Source organism: Triplophysa rosa, linkage group LG15 (genome assembly GCF_024868665.1).
Source record: "Triplophysa rosa linkage group LG15, Trosa_1v2, whole genome shotgun sequence".
NCBI classification, from domain to species: domain Eukaryota; kingdom Metazoa; phylum Chordata; class Actinopteri; order Cypriniformes; family Nemacheilidae; genus Triplophysa; species Triplophysa rosa.
The window spans coordinates 8,380,255-8,400,663 of NC_079904.1; the positions used below are offsets into that span (position 1 = coordinate 8,380,255).

At 39.8% G+C, this 20,409-nt stretch overlaps 3 protein-coding genes across 13 annotated transcripts in view; 2 read left to right on the forward strand and 1 right to left on the reverse strand.

Annotated features, from left to right (window-relative positions):
• LOC130565400 (uncharacterized) overlaps positions 1-6,059 on the forward strand; it is a 24,578-nt gene extending 18,519 nt beyond the window's left edge. Inside the window, exons 2-3 of one of the 5 annotated variants that reach the window (XM_057352064.1) lie at positions 1,117-1,997; positions 5,945-6,059. In XM_057352064.1, the coding sequence (XP_057208047.1) occupies positions 1,212-1,982 (771 nt within the window). In that variant the 5' untranslated portion in view covers positions 1,117-1,211 and the 3' untranslated portion in view covers positions 1,983-1,997; positions 5,945-6,059. Of the gene's footprint in view, positions 1-1,116; positions 2,789-5,893 lie in introns of those variants that run through there. The other 4 variants (XM_057352068.1, XM_057352066.1, XM_057352069.1 and 1 more) reach the window with 4 other exon arrangements.
• slc34a2b (solute carrier family 34 member 2b) overlaps positions 1-14,335 on the reverse strand; it is an 18,323-nt gene extending 3,988 nt beyond the window's left edge. For 2 of the 3 annotated variants that reach the window (XM_057352059.1, XM_057352058.1), the window contains exons 1-9: positions 14,281-14,335; positions 14,055-14,186; positions 13,832-13,960; positions 12,096-12,239; positions 11,655-11,766; positions 10,861-11,056; positions 10,549-10,644; positions 9,278-9,398; positions 8,492-8,659 (exon numbers count right to left, since the gene is read on the reverse strand). In XM_057352059.1, the coding sequence (XP_057208042.1) occupies positions 8,492-8,659; positions 9,278-9,398; positions 10,549-10,644; positions 10,861-11,056; positions 11,655-11,766; positions 12,096-12,239; positions 13,832-13,960; positions 14,055-14,186; positions 14,281-14,335 (1,153 nt within the window). Of the gene's footprint in view, positions 1-8,491; positions 8,660-9,277; positions 9,399-10,548; positions 10,645-10,860; positions 11,057-11,654; positions 11,767-12,095; positions 12,240-13,831; positions 13,961-14,054; positions 14,187-14,280 lie in introns of those variants that run through there. The other variant, XM_057352061.1, reaches the window with a different exon arrangement.
• The window catches only part of sash1a (SAM and SH3 domain containing 1a), a 433,329-nt gene that overhangs the window by 128,872 nt on the left and 284,048 nt on the right, over positions 1-20,409 (forward strand). The window lies entirely within an intron of this gene.

A 20,409-nucleotide genomic window follows, 5' to 3' on the forward strand; every position in this document is an offset into this window, starting at 1 on the left:
CATTTTAATAGCATTTTTACTACATTTCATAAAAACACAATGCTTCGTAACTTCAAACTAACCTAGGATTGTGTGAATAATGATGATTCTTTTTAATGAACATGTTAAATTGGTTCGAAAATCATACTGAACGATACAGCAGCTCTCGATTTAACAACTCACTGATTCAAAGATTGTTTCACTGATTGTTTCAAGTCTCCAGTTAGCAAGTCACTAAAATGTTTGTTCATTTCCGACTCAAAATAAGTCAAGATACGGAAGATCCTCAAAGACTGAGTTTAGTATTGACTGTTGTAAAAGCGCAAGCTGTTTGTGCCGCTGTATGAAATGCTTGAATGTCTACAAAAAGCACATTGCCTTCGCTGCTATGCAGTAACCTCTTTTTAAATCTACACAGATGAACCTAACTTAAAGTTGAAACATTACCAGCAACAAGCTGTAAACATTACACTTGTCATTACATATATATTTATATGAATTTGAACAAAATTAACTAATTATCTACGCATTTCTAACGTAAACATGCCTAATTTTTATTTTACAATTTCGCTTAATTCAATATTGTTTTATACAGAAGTGATACTAAATTTCTCCACCGATACCAATCATTCCGAGTTCTGAAGATTAACTTCATATTGCTTAACTTTCTGAATGTTATTAATTCATCTAATGACTATTCATATTGAAAATCAAACTGGTGACGTTTCTTAAAAAAAAATTATATACATATGCAACTTCATTGCATTTTCCTGTCCTCTTTTGATTGACAGGATATATCAATTTTCTGCACCTAAGACGTCACTTCCTGTTTGCTGAGAGCGCGTGGTTTGAATCGGTTCTCTTTCAAACTTATTCTTGATACATCGTTTATTCTTGTTATATCTTAAGACTTGTGTTTTAAATTGTTATTCACCAAGGGTAAAACATATCCTTAAGTATATCCCATACCAAAAATCGTCCTTAAAAATAAAATATCGGTGCGTTTATCGGATCATTCGCTATTAGCCTCAGGCTGGTTAGCATTCCCAGCCTGCCTGCTTACTGCTTAACACACTGTTCTCATTATTACATCACTAATGGCTAATGTTTCAGATGTGTTTGTACCTCAGAGTGCAGATGAGGAAACGATCGCACTTCAGTCGGAACTGGAGGCTGTGGAGAAGCAGATCCAGGATCTACTAGAGAAGCAGACACGGCTGTGAGAACGTAAAATGGTGCTGGAAACATCCAGAGCTGACGCTCGCAAATCCGCGGTAAGTTTTCATCGCGATTTTAATACTCCTTCCACTTCTACACCGCGTGTTTCTCTGCACAGAGCCCAGGCTTCGAGAACACGGTCAGCCCAAATGAACTTCACTCCTGCACCGGCACACCCACGGCGAAAGGCGCGAGCCAGGACTGGAGCGATGACCCAACCGCCGCCACCGGTCTTCGAGATCCCGACCAGGAACCGCTTTGCCGCACTCTGCGAAACGGAATGCAACGCTGTGGTCATCGGAGACTCAATCGTCCGGAACTTACGCGCTTCCTCCACTAAAGGTAAGGTGCGCACTCATTGTTTTCCTGGCGCCCGTGTTTTTGATGTCTCTGCGCAGGTACGTGCGATCCTGAAGGACGATGCTAACGTCGGAGCTGTCGTGCTGCATGCGGGGGTGAATGACGTCAGGATGCGGCAGTCGGAGATCCTGAAGAGGGACTTCAGGAGTCTGATCGAGACGGTACGCAACGCATCGCCCACGGCGAGGATCATCGTATCAGGGCCGCTTCCTACCTACCGACGAGGGAATGAAAAGTTCAGTAGACTATATGCTCTAAATAAATGGTTGATGTCATGGTGTATTGAACAGAAGCTGCTCTTTGTTGATAATTTTGATCTGTTCTGGGAGCGACCTAGGCTCTTCAGCCCTGACGGCCTGCAACCCAGCAGCATCGGAGCGGATCTTCTGTCTGTCAACATCTCAAAGACGCTACGCACCGCTTGACTACGTCTCCCAGCGGTAAGTCAAAACTTTAACCATAGTCTGTGTTCCTCCCACTCATCTGTTATAAATGTTACTGCTTCCAAATGCATAGAGACTGTGTCTCTCCCCCGAATAATACTACAAAATAACAAAATAGCCAAATCTCAGAGAAAAAATCTAATCGTGATTAAACCTGAGGACAATGTAATAAACGACCAAAACAAACTCAAAGTTCGGCCTACTTAATTAATCTAGGCCATGTCCCAGGAACCTTTAAACTGGCCGTCATTAAGCCTCTTATCAAGAAACCAAACTTAGATCCCAATGAACTAGGAAACTATAGACAGATTTCAAATCTCCCTTACCCGTCTAAAATACTAGAAAAAGTAGTGTCCACTCAGTTGTGCTCTTTCTTACAAAATACACTGGGTTCCAAATTATTATGCAAATGATATCTTTCTCTGGTTTTCCTAATTTGTCGATGCAAATGACAGTCAGTATAATTTTCAAGTAATCAACAGTTAGGGTACATTTGGAATTTTATGGAACAAACCTCCCACTGACAACAGTATTTATTTAAAAAATGAAAAACTCAAAATGCACTGTTCCAAATTATTATGCACAACAGAGTTTGAAAACATTTCATAGGTTGTAAAAAACTGAAAATGGTCATTTGTTGAATTTGCAGCATTAGGAGGTCATATTTACTGAAATCAAAAGCTATTTCAATCAAAAACATCCTAACAGGGCAAGTTACATGTTAACATAGGACCCCTTCTTTGATATCACCTTCACAATTCTTGCATCCATTGAACTTGTGAGTTTTTGGATAGTTTCTGATTGAATTTCTTTGCAGGATGTCAGAATAGCCTCCCAGAGCTGCTGTTTTGATGCTAACTGCCTCCCACCATCATAGATCTTTCGCTTGAGGATGCTCCAAAGGTTCTCAATAGGGTTGAGGTCAGGGGAGGATGGTGGCCACACCATGAGTTTCTCTCCTTTTATGCCCATAGCAGCCAATGACACAGAGGTATTCTTTGCAGCATGAGATGGTGCATTGTCATGCATGAAGATGATTTTGCTACGGAAGGCATGGTTCTTCTTTTTGTACCATGGAAGAAAGTGCTCAGTCAGAAACTCTACATACCTTGCAGAGTTCATTTTCACACCTTCAGGGACCCTAAAGGGGCCCACCAGCTGTCTCCCCATGATTCCAGCCCAAAACATGACTCCGCCACCTCCTTGCTGACGTCGCAGCGTTGTTGGGACATGGTGGCCATCCACTACTCCATCCATCTGGACCATCCAGGGTTGCACGGCACTCATCAGTAAACAAGACTGTTTGAAAATTAGTCTTCATGTATGTGTGGGCCCACTGCAACCGTTTCTGCTTGTGAGCATTGGTTAGGGGTGGCCGAATAGTAGGTTTATGCACAACTGCAAGCATCTGGAGGATCCTACACCTTGAGGTTTTCGGGACTCCCGAGGCACCAGCAGCTTCAAATACCTGTTTGCTGCTTTGCAATGGCATTTTTGCAGCTGCTCTCTTAATCCGATGAATTTGTCTGGAAGAAACCTTCCTCATTCTGCCTTTATCTGCACGAACCCTTCTGTGCTCTGAATCAGCCACAAATGTCTTCACAGTACGATGATCTCGCTTAAGTTTTCGTGAAATATCTAATGTTTTCATACCTTGTCCAAGACATTGCACTATTTGACGCTTTTCGGCAGCAGACAGATCCTTTTTCTTTCCCATATTGCTTGAAACCTGTGGCCTGCTTAATAATGTGGAACGTCCTTCTTAAGTAGTTTTCCTTTAATTGGGCTCACCTGGCAAACTACTTATCACAGGTGTCTGAGATTGATTTCAGTGATCCAAAGAGCACTGAGACACAATACCATCCATAAGTTTAATTGAACAATATAAAATTAAATGTTTACGACACTTAAATCCAATTTGCATAATAATTTGGAACGCAGTGTAATGACATACACGAAAAATTCCAGTCAGGCTTTAGACCGCATCATAGTACTGAAACTGCACTCGTTAAAATTACAAACGACCTGCTTATAACATCAGATAAAGGTAACATCTTAGTGCTGCGTTCGATACTGTAGACCATAAAATACTTCTAGATCGCTTACACAATTATACCGGTATTCAGGGACAGGCACTACAATGGTTCAGATTAGTGTTGGGCGATATTCAATATAATCAGATCGTTCTATCGCCAGCCTGTGGATCGCCGATACACGATAGTATCGAGGGGCGGGGCAATTACGCATTTATCTATGACAAGCTGGATTTGTGGACAAAAACAGAAGCTTATGTGTCTAGAAAATGCTCGTGTGACTGCACTTAGCATTCTATCAGAGTTTAAGTTCAGTGCAGTTGGCAACATTGTTGCTTACCACCGCAACCTTTTAAACAAGCGAAAGTAAACTATTGCTATAAGTCAATATCATTCATCCAAATGAGTCATTGATACCCATGTGCGCTGTTATTACTTGATTGCCAAACGGGAACAACTCGTGCGGTGGTTTTAAACCCTCACACGCATAGCAATTCCTGCGAGGAAAACCCTGAGCCGCGCGCATCACAAGTTTATCGTGCACTGAAAACTCAAAGCCCTTTACATTATAAACTCTCTCTGGCGCGAGGAAAAGCCTAAGCCGCGTGCATTGCAAGCTCTCTTGCATGAAGAAATGCGCAATGCGCATTTGTAATATTGATTTGCAACATATATTGGCAAACAGCCAACTATCGTCTAGGGAATCAGCTATCGCCGATAGGTCTGAGGTTCGTCGATACACGATAGTATCGTCTATCGGAACAACCCTAGTTCAGATCTTACTTATCAGACAGACATCAATTTGTCCATTTAAATGGGGAATCATCTAACGCAAGTAAATTATGGATTACCTCAGGGATCGGTTTTAGGACCCTTGCTATTCTCCATATACATGCTGCCCCTTGGAAACATTATTAGAAAACATGGAATTAGCTTCCACTGTTATGCAGATGATACTCAGCTATATATCTCATCAAGACCAGATGATTCATTCCAACTGTCCAAATTGGCAGAGTGCATCGACGATATAAAGCATTGGATGACTTGTAATTTCCTTCTTTTAAATTCTAATAAAACAGAAATATTACTTATCGGACCAAAGACACGTGAGCAGAATATTTCAGATTATAACCTGCAAATTGAAGGCTGCACTGTTACTCCAACAAATACAGTTAAAGACCTCGGCGTTATATTAGACAGCAACCTGTCATTCAAAAATCACATCTCAAATGTCACAAAAACAGCCTTCTTCCACCTTAGAAATGTTGCCAAATTGCGAAATATTTTATGTGTGGCTGACGCAGAGAATCTTATTCATGCATTTGTGACCTCAAGACTTGACTACTGTAATGCACTACTTAGTGGTTGTCCTGCATCATCAATAAACAAACTACAGTTAGTTCAGAATGCAGCTGCCAGAGTTCTAACCAGGTCCAGAAAATACGATCACATAACCCCAATGTTGTCAACCCTTCACTGGTTACCCATTAAGTATCGTATTGACGTTAAAGTTCTTTTAATTACTTATAAAGCCTTAAACGGTTTAGCCCCTACCTACATAACAGAGCTTCTACCACACTACAACCCATCACACTCTCTAAGATCTCAAAACTCCAGACTTTTGATAACACCTAGAATAACTAAATCCACCAAAGGGGGTAGAGCTTTCTCATACGTAGCACCTAAACTCTGGAATAGCCTCCCCGATACTATTCGAGGGTCAGACACACTCTCCCAATTTAAATCTAGATTAAAGACAAATCTTTTCAGCAAAGCATTCACTAATACATAGCTAATGAACAGCAGCTACGCTAATTACTCTATTTCTGCCCTCGCCTCGGGATGCCCATCCCGAGGTAGGGAGAGATTCCGCCAGGCCCAGATGAACGTCATATGCCCATCCCCAACTAGAGATTACGCCAGCTACATCGGAAAATCCTGTGCGAGAGCCTGCGGACTGACTGACCATCCCAGCTCCATCCAAGGCAATTCCATCACCACCCAAGAAAAAGGCGACCATCTGACCGGCCCAGCTCAGACAATTCCATCCCCAACTGAGAGCAAAGACTGACTACTTGTCACATTAATGCTAAATTTACGATACTTGGTATTTAATGCTAAAGTTACATCACATGACAGCAGTTTGACGTTATAGCTGCACTCAGTGACTTTGATTGGAGGTTGCTGGGTGGGTGTTTGTAGGGAGTGGGGGGGATTGTTGGTTGTGGTTCGGGGCTATCACCAGTTACAAGACACCATCCCCCAGCACTTTGGAGAACCAACAACTAGCTGACGACTTGAACAAGTTTTATTGCCGGTTTGAAAAAACACCCTACACCCGCCCTGAACACCTCTCCACACAACCATTCACACCTTCAGCAACCCCCCTCTCTCCCACACCTACAATTCAGATCACTGAAGAAGATGTGCGCCAGGTCTTCCGAAAGAACAAAAGAAGGAAAGCACCTGGCCCAGATGGTGTGTCACCAGCCTGCCTAAAAATATGTGCTGACCAGCTGGCCCCCATCTTCACACATATCTTCAACAGATCACTGGAGCTGTGCGAAGTCCCCTTATGCTTCAAACGCTCCACCATCATCCCAGTCCCAAAGAAACCCAAAATTACTGGACTTAATGACTACAGACCTGTGGCTCTAACGTCTGTGGCCATGAAATCATTTAAAAGACTGGTTTTGGCCTATCTGAAGGACATCACTGGTCCCTTACTGGACCCCCTGCAGTTTGCCTACAGAGCAAACAGGTCTGTGGATGATGCTGTCAACATGGGACTGCACTTCATCCTTCAGCATCTGGACAGACCAGGGACCTATGCGAGGATCCTGTTTGTGGACTTCAGCTCCGCTCTCCATCCCCACCTCTGTCTGTCAGTGGATCAACAGCTTCTTGACAGACAGGCAGCAGTTCGTAAAGCTTGGTAAATTAAAATCCAACACTTGCACCATCAGCACTGGAGCTCCTCAGGGCTGTGTTCTCTCCCCACTGCTCTTCTCCCTTTACACGAATGATTGCACATCTAAAGACCCCTCTGTCAAGCTCCTGAAGTTTGCAGTCGACACCACACTGATCGGCCTCATTCAGGACGGTGACAAGTCTGCTTACAGACAGGTGGTCAAGGAGCTGGCTGTCTGGTGCAGTCTTAACAACCTGGAGCTTAACACGCTTAAAACTGTGGAGATGATCGTGGACTTCAGGAGAAAGCCCCCTGTTCTCCCCAAACTCACCATCATGAACAGCACTGTGACTGCAGTGGAGTCATTCAGATTCCTGGGCACCACAATTTCTCAGGATGTGAAGTGGGACACTCACATTGACTCTATTGTTAAAAAGGCCCAGCAGAGGCTGTACTTTGTTCACCAGCTGAGGAAGTTCAACCTGCCACAGGAGTTGCTGAAACTATTCTACTCTGCCATCATCGAATCCATCCTCTGCACTTCTATAACTGTCTGGTTCAGCTCAGCTACCAAATCTGATCTCAGAAGACTACGGAGGGTAGTCCGGACTGCTGAGCGTATCATTGGTACAACCATCCCCACTCTCCAAGAACTGTACTCATCCAGAATGAGCAAAAGGGCTGGTAAAACCACTCTGGACCCCTCACACCCAGCACACTCCCCTTTTGAACTGTTACCGTGTGGTCGAAGCTACTGAGCACCAGAACGACCAGACACAGGAACAGTTTCTTCCCTCAGGCAATCCATCTTATGAACACTTGACATTAAACGCGGAACACACAACTCTATATTACATTATTTGTTCACCAAATTTGCACATATCAGACCTGTACATACATAATTGTCTATATTGTATATTGTGTTTTTGCTGTTTTGTACATTGCCTATTTCTATATTATTGTATATTATTATTTTTTTCATCTGTGTTCTGTCCTGTTGCTGTCTTTCTGTTGCACTGTGGAGCTTCTGTCACTATAACAAATTCCTCGTATGTGGAAACATACTTGGCCAATAAAGCTCATTCTATTCTATTCTAAAGTAATAAATGCATGGCAAATTCTCAAACCCTTAGTAAAATATTTACAGATAGACAAAGAATGTACCTGAGTATTCTGAAACCAACAGAACGTGTGCATACACACACACACACCTGCGGCACTCAGAAATATTCAGAATGAAATAATGTTCCTGTTCAGCTCATCAGACAGCAGGACTGCGTCACCTGTGCCGACTATCATATGACAGGATACACACTAACACGCCTTCAAACATCACAGCCACAGGAATGTGATAAGCTCGAAATCTGGGTGGGTCGGCAATTGCTACACAAAATATTTGCTAAACATGTCTTTTTTCTTCATTTCCTTGAAGGACGACTCTGATAAGCGTTTTACTTTGAACATTGACACCTTCGTTTTTGAAGTTAATGTTAGCGGTGTGCATCATCTTATCATAAATGATTATTGACAGTCTTGTGTTGACTCACCTGTGTTGAGCACCTTTTTGATGACGACGGCCACCTGACCCTTCAGCATGGAGTGCAGCAGTTTGACAATGAGAATGAGACAGGTACACAGAGCCAGCAACGACAGAGCCAACAAAATCAAACCCACTGCCAGGTCCGGGAGATTAGCGTGCACAAATATATGAGTACCTGAGGAGAGAGAACATCACGAGCCTTACTGAAAAGCAAAGCTCACAAAATCTTTGACATCGTTTAATACTCAGTCTCGGATGTAAACAAAATATCTTAAAGCCTGACTAGTTGTTCTCTACTAGTCAAGGATGCATGGTGCTGTCTAAAGATCAGATATTCCTTCACGGCTGATGGAGTTGGGAATGAAAAATACTCTTGACAAATCCTTTGAAGCGAGGCTGGAATTTCAACATTGTGTCCAAGTACTCCGGAGTTGAAATCCTCATTGATTTTAATCGACCAAATTTGACCCCATAGCCACAGCCCTCCTCGCAGAATGGCTGAGCCTCTTTGTTCAGGTGCGACGGCTTCAGATACCCAAGGCTGTTAGGAAGAAAAGCCCTATTGAAAACAGAGCGAGTGGAGGAGGTGAGGGGGAAAGGTGAAGCTAAGATGGCTCTCAGCACTCAGAGAAGTTATTGTTCTTGCAGTGAATCACGGCCGATGGCTTGGAGTTTAAATAAGTGAAGTATGTAAGAAAGAGGGGGGAATGGATTAATAACAGGCTCTTCTGTTGATCCAGGAGGTTCCGGTCTCAGTTCCTGCAAAGAATCGAATCAAAGCTGAGGCACTCACATTTTTTTAAGTTGAAGGTTTCTGTCTGGTTTTGTTCAGTCCAGGTTTGGTTGTTCTCCACCCAGCATAAGGCATCAGGAGTACAGTTTGCAATTCCAGGGACTGTAATGTTCACAAGGTTCTGCAATAAATAAAACGCACTGTCAAGCACAAGAGAGAAAGAACATGAAGCTCAGAAGCTTGGAAGTAATGTAAATCAAATATATTCCATACTGCTTTACACATCGTGTCTACAACATGACATTTAAGGAAAGGTATCTTTTCAATGTTATTTCAATGTTTTTCTACATCAGCCGTGCCGGCAATAAGCGAATGGATTTTTCATTGCAAATGGTCATTTTTATACATGTCACGTTGTGTGTTAGGGAACAAGGCCAGAAACTATGTTTGATGGTTATACTATGAGCAGCTCATATGGCTGCATTCAGAAACCTACACCTGTCTACGTATGAAACATTTTAAAGCGTCAAAGGTGCACTGTTGACACAAGGACTGTTTCAAAAGATAAGCGTTCCTTTAGCTCAGTGGTTAGAGCATGGCCAGGGATTGCACATACTTGGAAACAAATGTATAGTATAATGCAATCTAAGTCGCTTTGGATAAAAGCGTGTGCCAAATGCATACATGCAAGATAAACAGAAATGTGCTGCTTCCTATCGCTAAAGTTTAATTGCTTTGTGGAGCATTGCATTGCCTATATAACTATGGGTGTAAATTATATACACTTTAAAATGCTGGTTATTTTCAACCTAGCATTAAATTAAAAAGGGACGAACCCAACCGTTGGGTTTCTAAATTAACCTGTGCTGGGTTGTTTCAACCCAAAATGCTGGGTTGTTTAAACCCATTGTTGGATCAAATATTAGCAATTTTCTGGGTTAATTTAACCCAACGGCTGGGTTCGTCCCTTCTGGACCAAAGCTAGGTTGAAAACTACCAGTTTAATTACCTGGTATGACTACAAAAAAAAAAAATCATCATTTAGGATAATAGTTAAACCATGGTCAACCCTCTGGTACCCTACAGTCACTTCTGAGCAAAAAAAGTCTGTTTTGATTTTTTCTCACTTTTCCCTAGGTTTTGGAATAAAACTATAAATCTAACGTAGCGGTTATCTATTAACAAGATACAGCAGGAATTCAAATTAAATACTTGCCCATCTATATTTATTATAAAATGTCATTAGCCATTTGACAGTCATAATTTTGTCATGATTTACCAGTCTCAGGTGACTGATGAGAAACTTAGTAACCCATCTTAATGTTTCTCACCGTGACTTTCTGAGTTTTACACCAGATCTTAATCAGACTTTTATTTTGGGCGGCAGGGTCTCCAGTTGCGATGCCACTGATAACAGAGCTGTCCAGCTGAAAGACAAGAGTTTACAAAACAGTCAGATTAGAAATGTTGACAAAACTATTTTTTCGATTCATACACTACATTCAACTGTGTAATACAGTGAGCATCCGATTATGTTTACAATGAACATACAGTATTACCCTTGTATACATGCTGCCTTTGCATTTTTAAAACGTGTCTGTCGTTGGCTATATACACTTCATAACTGCTGATGTTGATCTCACCTCAATGATGTTCTTGGTGAGGGGTTCAGTAATGACCTTCAGCAGATCTGGAGCATCTGCACCAGTCTGGATTTGAAAGGAGTCGATGATAAGTTTGGTGAGTTTGTAGAGGAACCCTGAGGCCACCTCAAGAGGCAACAGCACCAACACAGACAGCCAGTTAAAGAAGTCATGGACAGTGGCACCAGCAAACGCCCTGAGACAGACATTCAACTGATGTTAAAAACAAAGCATCACAGCAAACAAAAGATACACTTTCACACCGTACACAAATAATTAGAAAAGCTTTAAAACATAATGCGTTTAGAAACTTTGATAAAGCAAGTCTGCACTCCCATAAGTGGACATTCCACTGTATTTTCCATTTTTCCCCCACTTCATTCTGTCATTTGTATTGCTTTTGTGAGGTCTCAGACTTTAAATTTACTTGCTGATGAAGAAAATGTTAGAGTGGTTGAAAAAGTGCTTTATTACTACAATTTCCTGTGACTTTATTTTTGACAAATTAATTTTGTAGTTATCACCGAGAAATAATTCTAAAGAGATTCTAAGGCAGATGTCCATTTGCATATCACAAACCAGTCTTTTAAATTAATGGATCTAAAGGATTTATACTTGTTACTGTACAAATATGTCCAATAAATTGCATTTACATTAATTTACTTTGTAAATTAGTTCCCTGATATTTTCAGCCTTGGAAATCAGACTTTTCCATTTTTTTGTTATTTCTTGTTTTGTTCTGAAACCAATAAAATGTTTGTGTATTATGCAACGATTGCCTCAGTTGTCATTACCTGCGGAATTCATTGCGATCTCCCGCTTGCATCACAGCTACAATGGTGTTTGTCACAGAAGTGCCGATATTAGCACCCATGATGATTGGCACTGCGGACCTGACCTCCAACACTGAAATTCACAATGAGAAATAACTCTCAATATTTAAAACTAATTTTCTTCTTTCACTGTATGATTTGGAGTTGATTGTGAGTTCAAATTCATTAAAATGCTTAGTAACAATCTAATATGTTGTTCTAATTTACAGTGATTGGTTTGATTTTGAAAATATTATGTACTATGACAAAATCAAAACCTGACTATGTTAAATTATCCTCAGCATAACTAAAATTTCAAGTAACGACAGCAGTTTTGCATTTTATCGCTTTGTACTATTGTTCAGCCTTTTATGAAAGATTTATTACAAGGAAGAAGACATCTGTATGAGCATGAAGACTCACATCCGGATGAAACCATGCTGACCACAATGGAGGAGGAGGTGCTTGAGCTCTGAACCAGAACAGTGACCAGAACTCCAATGACCAGTCCAGCCACAGGGTTAGACAGTACTGCATTGTCTTTGAAGATATCACCAGCGGCCTTTCCTGTGTACAATTACAAAAACACTACGCTATGCCACTTGTGTCCACAGCCCAAATGTATTCTATGTTTCTGTTCAAAGATAAGACGCGTCTATTACACATTAACCCTGTAAAACTGGGACATGCTTTGAAATGGTGCCATTTGTTTGAAGTACACTTTACCCTACAAACTTTTTCCATTTGTTCTCTATTTATTATAGCATTGTTATACAGTATAATTCTAAAGTCTACAATACAATAGTTGCATAGTTTTATAACAGAACATACTCTAGCATCAGTTCTATGGGTGTTCGGCCATGAGACCCCACAGAAATGCAAGAGATACGTTTCTTGAATGGATTATGTTTTCTTGAAGAGCAAAACAAGATTTTATATGTTTTTGTGCATATGTATGTGACAATGTGTGTTTTTATACAAGTAATTATGCATTTTAAATTATTTACATATAAATCAATTTTTTTATCAGTAGGCTCTGCGTAGTAGTGTACAAATATCTCCATTAGGACAAACTAACGTCCCGAGACCTGAATCAAAGACTACAGATGTTAACAAAACAATGCAGTGAATTACTATCCCTGTGTTCCAATTTGACTACTTATACTAGCCCTAATAGTAGGTAGTGTTTTTGTGTTGGAATAGTAGGTGCATGGCACAATAGTGCATGGCACAATAGATTGCACAAACTAACAGAAAGCGGAAGTGGCCGTTGTTGCCTAGACAACATTGTGGCCAATAACGGTCACACACATCTAAATACAGCTCTTCTTTCGATTAAGGCAATTCATTCATACATTGTTTCTGTTTACTGTATACTTACATTTGTTAATTTAGTGATGCATCAGTTATAAAATGTATTAATGCAGTGGAGCGTCACTAAACTCCGCCTACTCGTCGGGAGTTGTGGGTAATATCAGCCGTCAGAGTGTGCATCATTCTGCACTTCGAATTTCTACCGGAAGTAGTAGACCATCCGGGAATCATTAGAATACTATTTTCAACATACTATTCTACTTTCGAATACTATTAGGACGTATAGTATGCGGATTGGAACGCAGGATTTGAGTGAAAGGGCAACGCTAATAAGTTCCGCCTTCAGTAAAGACAGACGGTTCTCTGTGGGAGTTGCTCTATAAATATAGTGGCGAAGCGCTTGCCAACCTTTACGCACATGTGCAGCGGCTGAAGCAACTTTGGAGGAAGGTTTTTTTAAAACGCAATTTCATCTTATGTAATGACATTCACGGTACATTTAATGTCAGAAATCATTGTTCATTCAACTTTTGTTGTTTAATAGTGATCTTAGCAAACTATCTTAAAGATATCTGTCAATCCCTATTCACGTTGATAAGATTTGGTCTTGCATGACTGAAATAGCTGCCCGGAGCCATTGCAAATCTGGCTGCTGGGATGTTGTTGGTATAATATAGCGCATACCTATAACATTACTTCGAAGTCAAAACTAACGAATACTACGTTTCAACATTTCTAACGATACAAGTACAAAATAAGTAGGCCACACGAAACAAAAATCGACCAAAAGAGAAATCCATCGAAAGTTGTACAAAAAGGAAAAAAGTTTGTTAACTTAACGTTACCTCCTACCAGTTGAAAAGAGGAGCTTAGGACGTCCAGAGAACAGACGAACATGTAGAGGAAGCCAAGCAGAAGAACGGTCTTTAAAGTGGACGTCAGAACCCGGAGAACTTTCCCCCTCGTGTTCAGATCTGCAGGAGAACATCAGAGCCATGATGCGCGTGCTGCGCTCGCCTCGTGTCTGTCTGTCTGTCTGTCCGCGGCGCGTTTACGGTCTTTTCTTACCTGACCATTTCACCCCGTTGTCCTGGAGCTCGGGCAGATCCCACGGGTCCTGGTCCTCTTCTGCTGGTTCTTTTTCAGCCAGAGAGACGGGGCTGTGAGAAGGCAATTCGGGTTCGGCGGCATACTTGGCGTCTGTGGGAGTAAAGGCGCGTGTCGGAGTGAGAAAGAAAGCAGGGAAAGCGGGAAAAGGGAAGTACGTGGACGTGGATTTATAGGAGACGCGTACCGATTTCCGGCTGCAGTGTGACGGGTTGACTTGCCTTCTCACACAGAGGGGCCATTACCTTAAGTTGTATAAACACACAAAAGACGAAATGCATCACTTTCATCGAATTCTGCGCATTCTTTTTCTTTGTTAAGTGTTTAATTTTGTACAAAAGTTTCAGTTGAGCAGTTAAAACAACGCAACAGAAGTATGTGTAAAAGTTAAATCTTTTTCATTTCTTTCCTTAGAAAACATGTGGAAAAAGTGTCTGTTACAAGTTCTGAGAAACTGTATTAAGACTTAAAACAAAGTCTTTCTTTCTTTCTTTCTTTCTTTCTTTCTTTCTTTCTTTCTTTCTTTCTTTCTTTCTTTCTTTCTTTCTTTCTTTCTTTCTTTCTTTCTTTCTTTCTTTCTTTTCATATAAATACACTACAAGTACTTACAAGTGCTCGCAAGTATTTACTCAAAAACAATGTGGTTCATCTGTCATGGAGACCATACTATATGCTGCAATTCCCTCCGCGAGGTGCAATATTTAAATCAAAGATATAAATCTGTTCACTCCCCAACACTCATGACTCTTCACTCCCCAGCAATGAGCACATCTACAGTATATTAAAATACACCCAGACCAGTGGTGCAGTCTAGATTTTTACTCTGATTTTCCCTCCTAGCCTACTCACCCGTCCCAGATAGACAACCCCTGAGCACCACCACACTCGCGAATGCATAGAGTAGCCTATGCCTCTATATGTAATCAGGAACATTCTGAAAGATTTATTGCAAGCAAGATTTCAATAACAGCCGGAGGACTTGCTGGTTTTGTTAATCACTGCCTAACTCAGCCAGTTAAGAGTTACATTTAGCCTTAGATGGTATATGTAGGTACAATCCCTAAAGCACAAATTTTATCAGCTGGCAATTTTCAATGCACATTTGTGATCCATGTGAAAACCCAGCTATAAAGTAATTTATTTTGTGATATACTATTTCTACATAAACCCACCCTGCTAAAATATCATTACATACATTCTAGTGGTTTCCATTAAAATACCATTATGAGCCACAATTTTTTCTATTACAAAATTTTAAAACATGTCTTTGGCATTAATGGGTGTTCTATTGAATCCCATCTGCATCTGTTGTGTTTTGGGCAGGGTTCTATTCTTTTTTCAGCAGGGCAACCAACATAATGTAAAGAATATCCTGTGAAAGTATAATCTTTAGATTTTGATTTAGTTTGATTTTGACTGACTAGGCCATGGCAAAGATTTACAGTAATTCATATTGAAATAAATGGTTAAAATCAAACTGATGCTCGTCACTAATAACTTAGCCTAGTTTTCACACACTGGGTTACACAATGAGTACAAGTTGTGCCTATTATTGACATTGATAATTAACTATAATAATCAATAATAAACATTTGAGCAGTTTTATCACGCACCCGTTGCACTTATAGATTGCTGGCATTGTCTATAGCCTGACTTTCACAAGGCAGGCCAGGAGTTCTCATCTCTTATCATCTAAAACAATTATAAACATTGTAGGATAAGTTTTCTCTCACTTTCTCCCTCATTTATTGATTACTAACGTTTGTGAAGTTGGCTAGTTAGATACAATTTAATATGCCAACAATCCCCTTACAGTTATGTTAATGAACAAACATGCTCATTTTATTAAAGAATACGCAGTGGTTTTAAAGTGGGGATGGGTTGTCAGCAGAAAGTATAATACACCGGCGAACAGAGAAACGCGATTGCGACCCCGGGAAGCTATCGAGACGGATGGGGACCCCGCGTACATCTGCTGCAGCGTCACCCGAAGCGGCAGTAGCTTCAGGGGCAGGCTTACAAATACACTGAAATAGTTTAGTTTAAATGCTTGCCTTTCAGGATCTCCTTTTGTTTCATATCTCCCGGTTGCAACAATGGCCCAAAAGTCTGTGCGTCGCATTTTTCTGATACAAAACGACGTTGTTACGTATCCTCGCGCTTTTTAAGTGGTTATACGGAAATGATTGATTGATCTTTTCTAGTGGGTATACAATGTCTCTACTCGAGCTACACTACAGCTTAACAACATGTTATCTGTAAAATACATCCAAATCACTATAAAGACGATATCACTACACATCAATAAATTGAAACAGCTGAGGTCCACATTTGAAGAGTTTGGTTCCAAAGTGAGATAACTACGTTTAAAAAAAATTCAAAAATCATATTTTTTTCATTGTGCATTCCAATTAATATCAATCAAACTGCAGTTGGTTTGTTTTGATTTAAGCCATAACAACAAAAAATACAACTAATTAACACAATAAAAGCATGATAACATTTTTTTAAACGGAGTTATTTCATTTTGGAACCAAACTCTTAATATATTTGTCAATTAATGTCATGTATGTTTTCCTTTCTGTTGGATTTTCCTACCTTTCCTTGGAATGTCTGTTAGACGTTTATCATGAATCCAGTGGATCTACCTGTAGAGGTGGGACATGTGGCTTATATACACCTGCAGCAAGGGAGTACTGCGCGTGTCACTGATCTAAAGTCTGGAGTAGGTGAACGATAGTTCACCTTTCTCAGAAAAATTAAGTCTAATTATCACATCAATCACACTGATATAATTTCATAATTCACAACATCTCAAGGTTTGATGATGCATCAATACACATGGTAAAGAAGTTGACAATGAAATAATTAATTTTCTTTAAAGTTTCTATTCTAACAGCAAAATGTATCATTCCGGCCATATGAACGTCTGCCCCCTGTTGATGAAAAGAGCTGGTGTTCGAAAGACCACCAAGTGTGTGTTCAACCAAACCTAACACTCTATACTCTATAATGCAACGTGTAACCAAAGGTGAAGGGTATATTCATGCACGTAGCTCTCTAACCCATGACCTGTTTCATTTCACAACAGAACTTTAGACACATAACATGTATTGATGCTGGTAGGCTACAGAAATTAAACAAATGAAACATAGGACTTGTAACTGTGTTGTTATTTATTTAATACACTGTCGTTATTTAAGAGAACTAGTATAGTTTTCGAGCAATCAAATAATAAATAACCAAAACGGGTGAATTGTTAAGTTTTGTGCATTTTGATTCAGAAGTGTTCAAATTACATCATGAATAGATGGATAGAAATATTTTTTTTAGCATTTATTTGTTTTCATAATTGTTGTGAGAAATTATTTAACAAAAACATCTTTAACAACAACAAAAAAAGAGTACAAGAATGTGATCTATAAAATATATTTCTATACAATTTGGTGCAATTTTATTGTAAATTAATATAACATGAAAATTAGAATAAATAGATAGATAGATAAATAAATAAAATAATAAAAAGTGTTGGAAGTGCTTAGAATATTTCTCTTCATAATAAAAAAAGAATGACAGCACACTTATTAAGTTAGAGATACAAAATAAAAATAAAAAAACATACAATACCTTATTCTGAATTTATTATTGTATCTGAGTTTTTTTGCCAATTTGCTTTATAAACAATTCAGACAGACTTTATAAAGAAGTTTATGTATCTCTCTCTCTCTCTCTCTCTCTCTCTCTCTCTCTCTCTCTCTCTCTCTCTCTCTCTCTCACTCGCACTGATTATTTTATCTTTATGATATTGGATAAAAATGTCATGAAAATAAATCCTATTCTGACTAGTTAAATATTAAACATAATTGTTGTTTGGTTATTTTTGACTCCACAATAAAATTATTTAGATAGAAGTTTAATTGGCATATTCCTTGAGTTCACTGAGTTTGAGAAGTGAGTTGTTCAATTCTGCTATACCAAAGTAGATGAGATAATAAATGCATGATCTCACAATAACACCATTTGGAAAATTCCCCGCCCATCTGGGAGGCTATTGTGATTCATGCGTTAGGCATGAAGAGCCCTTGTCCTTTGAATGAATCATTTTCACTGAATACTTCTATATTTTGTAACTCTGTTTCTATATTTATTTTTATTTCTCTCTGTAACACATAAATTACTTTGTGAGGGATGAACGAGTCAAACTGTCACAAGTTTTAATTTAGATAAGGGAGACATCCAAAGTATTTGCTGTTATGGCCTTTCCTTTTATGGATGATTCTTAAAGGTCAAAATCTTACCTTGATAAATAGTAACAAGAGCACAGGTGACTCAAGGACAGCCTCAGTGGTCGTAACAGAAACCTTGTTCACACAGTGTAGTTATGGAACAAAGTTACAGAACCAGTAACAGGGGCTGGTCCCCTGTAAATAATATATATTATTAATATTTTTACAATTATTTGCAATTAATATTTGTTGATCCTTTCGTGTAGCTGCTTTCCTGGATCTTGCTTTGCACATGTGTTTGTTTGTTTTTTCTATTTCTATTTTTCTATCAAAATCTTTAATACATCTTAAATGCATTTGAATAAAAAGCAAAGACATGTGTTTCCCAAAGTAGGACATGGCTTTTGGTCAGGACTGTATCTGTATTGTATTTCATTTATAATTTTCTTGTCCTTATGTATTTAGCGCCGTGAGCAGAGTCAACCGCACTCTCTGACTCGATCACTTCTCTTCAGAAGGTAAAATGCCCCTGAAGATTCTGAGGATTCAGTCTGACACTGTTCAGTGATTGCTTGGATCATCTCTTAATTCAAAGTGCCGTTAAACAAGGTTGTATCTTCACACCCACACTGTTTGGAATCTTCTCTCAGCTGCTGTCTTCTGCTGTCTTATGCCTTCAGTCAGTCTAAATATGATCAGGGGAGGCCTGACCAGTAGGACATTCTGTCAAAGTCCAGAACGGCTGCGACCAGGGGCGGTCCGGCCATCTGGAGTATCGGAACTTTTCCCGATGGGACGCTAATGTATGGGGCTGTAATGGATGCTTGTGCCGGAAAGATGGACGTTATTAATGCGAATGCACGCAACGCGAAGGCATTAGCGAGACGGACATGTATACATGTAACGCAATGACACGTCACCAACAAATCCCCCCGTCGACAGAAATGGTGGAGGGCTGATGCAATCAAACGCTACCAAGCCGACAAAATGGTGGAGGGCCTATGTGGGACGAAAACTCCAGGGTCGATTTTGCTTTCCAGTCCGTCCCTGAACATGATACATATACATCCACACCAGAATCAATGGCTAACTGCTCATAGCTAAGACCGAGGGATGGAAAGTTCTCAGGGAAGTGCTATTTGCAGACAATGCTGCCCTGACAGCCCATGATGAAAAAGCTTTATAGCACCTTATCAACTGTTTTAGTTTTACACACGTTAGCAGGGAGTTTAGACTCAACAACCTCAACATCATGGGACAAAATGTCAGCAGTGCCCCTAGCATCAGTGATCATACTCATGTGGTGCTGGAGAACTAGAAGAAACAAAAGAACTATCCAGTGTGTCATTTTTTGGAGGATATATTGACAGAAATGTAATTTAATATACGTCTTTAGAGGTGTATAAAGACCTTACATAAAGAAGCGTTATGTTTTTATTACCTTAGAATGAGCTATTTCTATCTACATATACACATATACAAATTCACCATGTTGTTTCTACAGTAGCCCTAAACAGATCTCCTTCAGCAAAGAAGCGAAAACGTGATGACATCTTAGTCCCGTGTCAACCACCGTAGTGCTTCGAAGGGGAGGAGTGAACTGAGCCGTTGGTTGCAATTCGCAACCTCACCACTTGATGTCGCTAAATTTCATACACTGGGCCTTTAATGTCCTTCTGTCATGGTGGCGTTTGTCCTTCAATCATAGTTTTTGTTCGTGTCCCAAATATTGTCATACACGCAAAGTATGGGAAACTGTGTTTTTGTTCAATACACTATAGTGCCAAGTACAATTTCATTACAACTGTGTAATCATACCAGGAAAGTAAAACACTTTCCAAATGCAATATCTGAGAATTACAACTACATTTACTGTTTGGACCAGCAGCATTTTACTAGCCTTTGAATTCGGTCAATTGCAATATTATAAAATAAAACATGTAAAGGGCTTCTCTATTTAGAGGACCTTGTAACCTGACAAGATGACATAACTCAAAATGGCATTGACATGATTCGATAGATAATTGTGTAAAACAAGATTTTCCAGTAGAGAGCCATTGACCTTAAAATAAAACACACATACCGCCTCA